General features: G+C 28.3%; 1 protein-coding gene across 1 annotated transcript; it reads left to right on the forward strand.

Annotated features, from left to right (window-relative positions):
• The first annotated feature begins 214 nt into the window (after positions 1–214).
• LOC127430460 (relaxin-3-like) lies at positions 215–8,092 on the forward strand. Its single transcript, XM_051680239.1, has 2 exons — positions 215–523; positions 7,624–8,092. The coding sequence occupies exons 1-2, from the start codon at positions 244–246 to the stop codon at positions 7,962–7,964; spliced, it is 621 nt and encodes a 206-aa protein (XP_051536199.1). The 5' UTR covers positions 215–243; the 3' UTR covers positions 7,965–8,092.
• The last annotated feature ends 3,710 nt before the right edge of the window (positions 8,093–11,802 follow it).

The raw sequence follows: 11,802 nt of genomic DNA on the forward strand, positions 1-11,802 counted from the left end.
GTGCGCGTGTGTGTGCTTGTGTGTGTGTGTGTGTGTATAAAGTGTGTGTTTGTGTTTGTGTGTGTGTGTGTGTGTGTGTGTGTAAGTAACATCGGTGTTTGTGTATAGAAAGTGTGTGTGTGTGTGTGTGTGTGTGTGTGTGTGAGAGAGAGAGAGAGAGAGAGAGAGAGAGAGAGAGAGAGTGAGAGTGTGTGTATGTAAGAGTGACGTCGGTGTGTGTGAATATAAAATGTGTGTGAATTGATGGCGAATCACCAGAAATCAGCAGCTTGTGAAACTTCAACACTGTTTGGACTCTTGTTCATCTGGTTTCTTGTAAAGTTCATTGTTTTAATACTTTATAAAATGTCTCGAGTGTTTTTAGCGCTACTGATAGTGTGTGTGTTCAGTGTGTGTGTACGTGTGAGCACAATCCAGGTGGAATTAGCGAGAGATTTCGGAGTGAAACTGTGCGGACGCGAATTCATCAGAGCTGTTATATTCACCTGCGGAGGATCCCGATGGAGGAGAGAAACAGACTACAGTATGTACTTATAATCTATAAAAAAAACATCATATAACTAGAGTATGTATTTATAATCTATAAAAAAAAGCATATAACTACAGTATGTATTTATAATCTATAAAAAAAACATCATATAACTAGAGTATGTATTTATAATCTATAGAAAACATCATATAACTACAGTATGTATTTATAATCTATAAAAAACATCATATAACTACAGTATGTATTTATAATCTATAAAAAAACATCATATAACTACAGTATGTATTTATAATCTATAAAAAACATCATATAACTACAGTATGTACTTATAATCTATAAAAAAAACATCATATAACTAGAGTATGTATTTATAATCTATAAAAAACATCATATAACTACAGTATGTATTTATAATCTATAAAAAACATCATATAACTACAGTATGTATTTATAATCTATAAAAAACATCATATAACTACAGTATGTATTTATAATCTATAAAAAACATCATATAACTACAGTATGTATTTATAATCTATAAAAAACATCATATAACTACAGTATGTATTTATAATCTATAAAAAAAACATCATATAACTACAGTATGTGCTTATAATCTATAAAAAACATCATATAACTAGAGTATGTATTTATAATCTATAAAAAACATCATATAACTACAGTATGTGCTTATAATCTATAATCTATAAAAAACATCATATAACTACAGTATGTGCTTATTATCTATAATCTATAAAAAACATCATATAACTACAGTATGTGCTTATAATCTATAATCTATAATAAACATCATATAACTACAGTATGTATTTATAATCTATAAAAAACATCATATAACTACAGTATGTGCTTATAACCTATAAAAAACACCATATAACTACAGTATGTACTTATAATCTATAAAAACATCATATAACTACAGTATGTGCTTATAACCTATAAAAACATCATATAACTACAGTATGTGCTTATAATCTATAATCTATAAAAAAACATCATATAACTACAGTATGTGCTTATAATCTATAATCTATAATAAACATCATATAACTACAGTATGTGCTTATAATCTATAATCTATAATAAACATCATATAACTACAGTATGTTCTTATAATCTATAATCTATAAAAAAAACATCATATAACTACAGTATGTGCTTATAATCTATAAAAAACATCATATAACTACAGTATGTATTTATAATCTATAAAAAAATCATATAACTACAGTATGTGCTTATAATCTATAATCTATAAAAAAACATCATATAACTACAGTATGTGCTTATAATCTATAATCTATAATAAACATCATATAACTACAGTATGTGCTTATAATCTATAATCTATAATAAACATCATATAACTACAGTATGTTCTTATAATCTATAATCTATAAAAAAAAATCATATAACTACAGTATGTGCTTATAATCTATAAAAAACATCATATAACTACAGTATGAGCTTATAACCTATAATAAACATCATATAACTACAGTATGTGCTTATAATCTATAAAAAACATCATATAACTAGAGTATGTATTTATAATCTATAAAAAACATCATATAACTACAGTATGTACTTATAATCTATAATCTATAAAAAAACATCATATAACTACAGTATGTGCTTATAATCTATAAAAACATCATATAACTACAGTATGTGCTTATAATCTATAAAAACATCATATAACTACAGTATGTTCTTATAATCTATAATCTATAAAAAACATAATATAACTACAGTATGTGCTTATAATCTATAAAAACATCATATAACTACAGTATGTGCTTATAATCTATATATAAACATCATATAACTAAAGTATGTGCTTATAACCTATAAAAAACATCATATAACTACAGTATGTGCTTATAATCTATATTCTATAAAAAACATAATATAACTACAGTATGTGCTTATAATCTATAAAAACATCATATAACTACAGTATGTGCTTATAATCTATAATCTATAAAAAAACATCATATAACTACAGTATGTGCTTATAATCTATAATCTTTAATAAACATCATATAACTACAGTATGTGCTTATAACCTATAATAAACATCATATAACTGCAGTATGTGCTTATAATCTATAATCTATAAAAAAACATCATATAACTACAGTATGTGCTTATAATCTATAAAAACATCATATAACTACAGTATGTGCTTATAATCTATAATCTATAAAAACATAATATAACTACAGTATGTGCTTATAACCTATAAAAAACACCATATAACTACAGTATGTGCTTATAACCTATAAAAAACATCATATAACTAAAGTATGTGTTTATAATCTATAAAAACATCATATAACTACAGTATGTGCTTATAATCTATAAAAACATCATATAACTACAGTATGTTCTTATAATCTATAAAAACATCATATAACTACAGTATGTGCTTATAATCTATATATAAACATCATATAACTAAAGTATGTGCTTATAACCTATAAAAAACATCATATAACTACAGTATGTGCTTATAATCTATAAAAACATCATATAACTACAGTATGTTCTTATAATCTATAATCTATAAAAAACATAATATAACTACAGTATGTGCTTATAATCTATAAAAACATCATATAACTACAGTATGTGCTTATAATCTATATATAAACATCATATAACTAAAGTATGTGCTTATAACCTATAAAAAACATCATATAACTACAGTATGTGCTTATAACCTATAAAAAACATCATATAACTACAGTATGTGCTTATAATCTATAATCTATAAAAAACATAATATAACTACAGTATGTGTTTATAATCTATAATCTATAAAAAACATTATATAACTACAGTATGTGCTTATAATCTATAAAAAACATCATATAACTACAGTATGTGCTTATAACCTATAATAAACATCATATAACTACAGTATGTGCTTATAATCTATAATCTATAAAAAAAAACATCATATAACTACAGTATGTGCTTATAACCTATAATAAACATCATATAACTACAGTATGTGCTTATAATCTATAAAAAACATCATATAACTAGAGTATGTGCTTATAATCTATAAAAAACATCATATAACTACAGTATGTGCTTATAACCTATAATAAACATCATATAACTACAGTATGTGTTTATAATCTATAATCTATAAAAAAACATCATATAACTACAGTATGTTCTTATAACCTATAATAAACATCATATAACTACAGTATGTGCTTATAACCTATAATAAACATCATATAACTACAGTATGTATTTATAATCTATAAAAAAATCATATAACTACAGTATGTGCTTATAATCTATAATCTATAATAAACATCATATAACTACAGTATGTGCTTATAATCTATAAAAAACATCATATAACTACAGTATGAGCTTATAACCTATAATAAACATCATATAACTACAGTATGTATTTATAATCTATAAAAAAATCATATAACTACAGTATGTGCTTATAATCTATAATCTATAATAAACATCATATAACTACAGTATGTGCTTATAATCTATAAAAACATCATATAACTACAGTATGTGCTTATAACCTATAAAAAACACCATATAACTACAGTATGTGCTTATAACCTATAAAAAACATCATATAACTACAATATGTGCTTATAATCTATAAAAACATCATATAACTACAGTATGTGCTTATAATCTATAAAAACATCATATAACTACAGTATGTTCTTATAATCTATAATCTATAAAAAACATAATATAACTACAGTATGTGCTTATAATCTATAAAAACATCATATAACTACAGTATGTGCTTATAATCTATATATAAACATCATATAACTAAAGTATGTGCTTATAACCTATAAAAAACATCATATAACTACAGTATGTGCTTATAATCTATAAAAACATCATATAACTACAGTATGTTCTTATAATCTATAATCTATAAAAAACATAATATAACTACAGTATGTGCTTATAATCTATAAAAACATCATATAACTACAGTATGTGCTTATAACCTATAAAAAACATCATATAACTACAGTATGTGCTTATAATCTATAATCTATAAAAAACATAATATAACTACAGTATGTGTTTATAATCTATAATCTATAAAAAAACATTATATAACTACAGTATGTGCTTATAATCTATAAAAAACATCATATAACTACAGTATGTGCTTATAACCTATAATAAACATCATATAACTACAGTATGTGCTTATAATCTATAATCTATAAAAAAAACATCATATAACTACAGTATGTGCTTATAACCTATAATAAACATCATATAACTACAGTATGTGCTTATAATCTATAAAAAACATCATATAACTAGAGTATGTGCTTATAATCTATAAAAAACATCATATAACTACAGTATGTGCTTATAACCTATAATAAACATCATATAACTACAGTATGTGTTTATAATCTATAATCTATAAAAAAACATCATATAACTACAGTATGTTCTTATAACCTATAATAAACATCATATAACTACAGTATGTAATTATAATCTATAAAAATCATCATATAACTACAGTATGTTCTTATAATCTATAAAAAACATCATATAACTACAGTATGAGCTTATAACCTATAATAAACATCATATAACTACAGTATGTATTTATAATCTATAAAAAAATCATATAACTACAGTATGCAATTATAATCTATAAAAAACATCATATAACTACAGTATGTGCTTATAACCTATAAAAAAAATCATATAACTACAGTATGTGCTTATAATCTATAAAAACATCATATAACTACAGTATGTGCTTATAATCTATAATCTATAAAAAAACATTATATAACTACAGTATGTGCTTATTATCTATAATCTATAAAAAAAACATTATATAACTACAGTATGTGCTTAAAATCTATAAAAAACATCATATAACTACAGTATGTGTTTATAATCTATAATCTATAAAAAAACATCATATAACTACAGTATGTGCTTATAACCTATAAAAACATCATATACCAACTGTATGTATTTATAATCTATATATAAACATCATATAACAGCAGTATGTAATTTTAATCTATATATAAACATCATATAACAACTGTATGTATTTATAATCTATATATAAACATCATATATCAACACTATGTATTCATAATCTATATATAAACATCATATATCAACACTATGTATTCATAATCTATATATAAACATCATATAACAACTGTATGTATTTATAATCTATATATAGACATCATATAGCAACTGTAAGTAATTTTAATCTATAAATAAACATCATATTACAACTGTATTTATTTATAATCTATAAAAAACATCATATAACTAGAGTGTGTATTTATAATCTATAAAAAAATCATATAACTACATTATGTATTTATAATCTGTAAAAAACATCATATAACTACAGTATGTGCTTATAACCTATAAAAACATCATATAACTACAGTATGTGCTTATAATCTATATATAAACATCATATAACTACAGTATGTGCTTATAATCTATAATCTATAAAAAAAACATCATATAACTACAGTATGTGCTTATAACCTATAATAAACATCATATAACTACAGTATGTGCTTATAATCTATAAAAAACGTCATATAACTAGAGTATGTGCTTATAACCTATAAAAAACATCATATAACTACAGTATGTGCTTATAATCTATAAAAAACACCATATAACTACAGTATGTGCTTATAACCTATAAAAACATCATATAACTACAGTATGTGCTTATAATCTATATATAAACATCATATAACTACAGTATGTATTTATAATCTATATATAAACATCCTATAACAACTGTAAGTACTTTTAATCTATATATAAACATCATATAACAACTGTATGTATTTATAATCTATATATAAACATCATATAACAACTGTATGTATTTATAATCTATATATAAACATCATATAACAACTGTATGTATTTATAATTTATATATAAACATCATATAACAACTGTAAGTACTTTTAATCTATATATAAACATCATATAACCATTGTATGTATTTATAATCTATATATAAACATTATATATCAACTCTATGTATTCATAATCTATATATAAACATCATATAACAACTGTAAGTACTTTTAATCTATATATAAACATCATATAACAACTGTATGTATTTATAATCTATATATAAACATCATATAACAACTGTAAGTACTTTTAATCTATATATAAACATCATATAACCACTGTATGTATTTATAATCTATATATAAACATCATATAGCAACTGTAAGTAATTTTAATCTATAAATAAACATCATATTACAACTGTATTTATTTATAATCTATATATAAACATCATATAACAATAGTATGTACATTTAATCAATATATAAACATCATATAAAAACTATATGTATTTATTTATAATCTATATATAAACAACTGTATGTATTTGGTACATAGATAATATATGTAGATAGTATGTAGATAGTATATACTTCTAATCTATAAAAAAATCAGTAGTATGTATTGGGATCTATACTGCAACATCATATAACATATGTACTCAATCTATAGAAACATATATAATAACAACATGTTTGTGTGTGTGTATATATATATATATATTATAAAGTGTTTATACCCTACAGAAATTATATAATATTGTTGTAATATAATCAAACAACCAAGATCTAGCACATATAGTCTGTAAAAAAAAAAAAAAAAAAAAAATATATATATATATATATATATATATATATATATATATATATATATATATATATATATATATATATATTTAAAATAAAATCTGCATTTGACAACAGTAGGTTGTATGTTCCTGCCATGTCATTATTTAAAATTGTACAGTTTTCAGACAAATTCTATATAATAAAAGTAAAAAGTGGCCAATAAAATGTAAAAATCAGTCTTTGAATGTTAAGAGTTCTGAGAAAGTGTGGGTAAACTTTTTTTTGAAAAGAAACATATCACAAATGAAATGAACAATATAAGATAACATTTGACATTTAAGGCTGAAGATTGTTCAGGTCACAATGAGTATCTGTGAGTATAATCCGGTGTCTTGACAGGCCGCTGTCTGTTTCTTTAAGGTCCGTTCACACTGGACTCGTTTCAGAACTCTATGGGTCCAGACGCTGGTCTGAGCTTGAGTGAAAACACTCAGCAGGTGTCTCTATCCGAGCTGCTGCAGGTGATGAGTGCTCAAACACAGACCGATGGTGAGAGGAGAGAGATGGCTGAGCTGGAATCAGCAGATGGGGTGAGTGGGTGGCTGTCAGCATTCTTCTCCTCCACACCGTCAGGGAGCACCAGAGCCTCTAGTGTGAACAGAGCCCGCCCGGACCGAAGGAAGAGGAACTTCTCCCTGGGTTTGGCGGGAATGTGCTGTAATCAGGGCTGCACTAAAAACGACATTGGCCGCCTGTGCTGAGTGATGATGATGATGGTGATGATGAAGATGATGATGAAGGACTCGACTATGTACACTTAATGATGGACTGTATATATGGCATATATAATGTACTTAAATCCGTACCTAATGCTTTCATTTGTATTTATTTAAAAATCTTCCCAATGACTGTATAAATAAATATTGATGTCTTGATTGCAGATTGATTCGAGATCTGACTAATTTTTATTGACTTACACAACAATCAACACAATGAATGAAAGCAATAAACCAAAAGAAGCTGTGCACTGATTTGACCATAATTTGGGTTTTAGGCACCTGTAATAAAAGGACTGTAATGCACAACCTCAAGTTAATGTTATTAAAGGGTCATTAAACACCCTGTTTCCGCACAGCTCAGCTCACACCAAAGTTTTGAAGTAGTGTAGTGATAAAGTAGTGATGGGGAGTCGACTCTGTATTGCAGTCAACTCTAGTATAGGACTCAACTTTGTGTCTTTACGAACAGAACGTTGTGATTGGTTCTTAAGAATGCTAATTCACTAATTTGAGTCAATCACATACTTGTAAGTGGGATACTCATTCATCATGTGTGTTTGAGTGGGAGATAATGTCAAAAAAAGAAAGAGAGGGTGTGTGACAGAAGCCGAAACTTCCAGAACTCTGTAGTACATCGATGGTTGGGGAAGTAAATGAAGTAAATGGATACTGGCTTTACTGGTGTGTGTCAGTGTGTATGTAGGTATTACTTTTTCACTCTCCCCTATGCTGCTGATGATTTGTTTGAGAATTCATAATTTCTACATCACCCCCTGATTTGTCTAGTTTCTATTTGACGATTACATACATTTTATTTGTTCCAGCCTGTTTTTGTTATTTACCCCCTTGGAATTGGATATAAGCAGCAACAAGGTAATGAAGTTGTTATCGTTGTGCAAAAGTGTGCTGTTATAATAGCAGGAGTTATGTCTTTGTGTCACACATTTCAAAAACTGAAGAGAAAATAAAAACTACATAGTGTGTGATTATGACTGCAATCTTGTCAGGACCGTCGCCAGAACATATGAAACACTTTCTGATCTGAGACGCAAACTAATGATAGAGTTAGGGTTACCAAGCTATGACCCTGCTTCCACCTGGTATTAAGATGCGTTTCGGTGATGCATTTCGGCGATACACAAGCACGAGAACTTCACGGATCAATGTGTCTGATATCAACATGTAGGGACACTTATTAAAAAAGCACACACATCTGAAGCTCAGGTTAATACAGGTAACTAAAATAATAATTCTTCTCAAAATTTTGCATTTGTGCTTAGATTAAATTTCAGCTGCATTTGGGAGTGCACCGTTTTTTGTTTTTTTGCACTTTCTTTGTCTTTTCTGACTTTGTTGTGCTTTAATGTCACACAGTAACACAGTGACATAGTGATTGTTGTGTGTTGTCATGACACAGAGACCCTCCCCTCAAAATCCGAACACAAGTGGTCACAGGAGACCAGGGGCGTGGCTAGAAGGGTGGCACGGGGTGGATTATGGGACGTCTTCAGGAACACAACACAGCACAGTTGCTGGCATAAAACAGTATGCAGTTGCCACCGACAATATTTGAAACAGTAGGGAGAGCCTTCATGTTCAAGGCATTGGATTTGTGTGTGTGGGACGGCTTGATAAAGGAATATTATAGCTAACTAAATTAATAAACTGACCTCACTCCACTTACCTCATTGATGCTCTTAGGGTTAAGGATCTTAATCTAAAATAAACACAAATGGCTTGTTATTTTGAATTGTCATTATTGGTCATGTTTCATTACCTTTGTGTGCTAAATCAACACACTATTCTTTCATCAATGTCCACATGTAGCAAATTTTGGACCTCAGATATGTCATGACTGTACAAATGCTTTCTTCTCTTGTCTTTATTATACAGTCCTCTAGAAATGTAATTTTTTTTTTTTATTTTCAAGCATTCCACTTTCATGTGTCCATGTAAATTCCAGTGCACAGAATGAGAAAAAAAAAAAAACTATGGAAATTAAAGGCCTACAGCACCTGCTCTTTCAAGGCTGTCTCCAGTTCAAGAATGAACCAAGCCCAGTACTGCAACCCTAACAAAAAAGAATGACCACTGATTTAAAACTGAACACTTGGAGAACTCAGAAAACAAACAATCTGAGGTCCCTAAACCACCTGTACAGTGAGAGAATAAACATCAGCGGTGAAACTCTTCATTCTGCTTTTTTTGTTATTAACAATTTTTATTGATTCCATTCATAAAACAACAGAAATACGGAATCAATTATATACATTAAATCTTAAATTGCATCAGACACACCCTTGCATCTCTAGATGCAGACTTGATGTTTTTTAGAATCCTAGCCCACACTCCCTCCTCCAACACCAAGTTTAAATCTTTCTCCCATAATCTCTTGATAGAAGTTAAAGCTCCGTCCCCCAGACTCTGAATTAGCAGGGAGTAATACACTGGTGCCTCATGACCTTTTCCAAAAGCAGTAATCACCTCTGCCAGAGTATCTGCTGCTTTAGGGGTGTGTATGCTACTCCCAACAATAGTACAGAGCAGGTGGCACAGCTGTAAATACCTAAAGAACTGAGATCTGGGAATCCCAAAATGTTGAACCATATTTTCAAAGGATCTCAACACTCTGCTCTCATATAGGTCACCGAGTGCATTAACCCCCCTCACAATCCACTCTGACCAGCAGAAAGGGGACTTATTAATACATAATTTAGGGTTCAGCCATATGCTCGAGGCAACATTTAAATAAATATCCGATTTAAAAACTTTTGTGACTCTACCCTCCCTAGCAACCGGGCCAATCTGGTTGCTTAGGAGACCTGACTGGAGTCACTCAGCACGCCCTGGATTCGAACTCGTGACTCAAGGGGTGATAGTCAGCGTCTTTACTCGCTGAGATACCCAGACACCCTGTAGTTTGCATCTTAACAGGTTCACTTCATATGAAAGATACTTTAATGTCCTGATCCTGAAGTTTGTGATTTCTGCACCACCGAACGGAATTGAAAAAATAAACGTTGTTTTCAAACATCTTTCCAAATACGCCCCTGTCTGCTGTTGATGATCAAGCAGATAGCCCCACCCCCAACTCACGCCATTGGTCAAATCAGTGTGTTGTGTCGGGATGGACGGGTCGCTCAAAACAAACAGAGGATATTTATAGCACCACAGAGACACAGTGTTTAGTTATCATGAGAATTATCCTACAGATGGCTTACTTATAGTTGTCTCTGCATATTAAGCTGGGATAGGAGAACGTATTTTAACAGAGAAAGTTACACACCGCAGCTTTAAAGAGTTAACGATGTTCAGCTCATCTGAAAGATGTTTCATGGTACTTTAAGTTTTGAGCAGCTGAAATTATTAAAGTTACTGTTTCAATAATACCAACTAATTACATTTCATTACATATTTTTTTATGAATGTTTTCAAAAGACATTAAACAATGTATCACATCATACTGTATATCATATAATTTAAAATAATAAATCTTAAAAGTAATCATGCCACTACGTGCAGAATTAAATTGCTCTCAATGAGCAAGACCTATTTTAATTATGAATACTTCACTGATTATAAATAAACAACATCAATTTTATAATGAAAAAAATGTATTAATAATTTATTAAATAATAATTCTGTTCACAATTTAACTCTGATAATGGTATATATACAGTATATATAATACTGCAGTAATGTAAAGCGACATTCAGGAACGCGTGTTCAACACGAGACACAAGCTGCATCTGAAATCGCTCATTTGTTCACTCATATTTCCTATATAGTGGACAGGGGACGAAATAGTGCACTATGTAGT

This window comes from Myxocyprinus asiaticus, chromosome 40, assembly GCF_019703515.2.
Source record: "Myxocyprinus asiaticus isolate MX2 ecotype Aquarium Trade chromosome 40, UBuf_Myxa_2, whole genome shotgun sequence".
NCBI lineage: Eukaryota > Metazoa > Chordata > Actinopteri > Cypriniformes > Catostomidae > Myxocyprinus > Myxocyprinus asiaticus.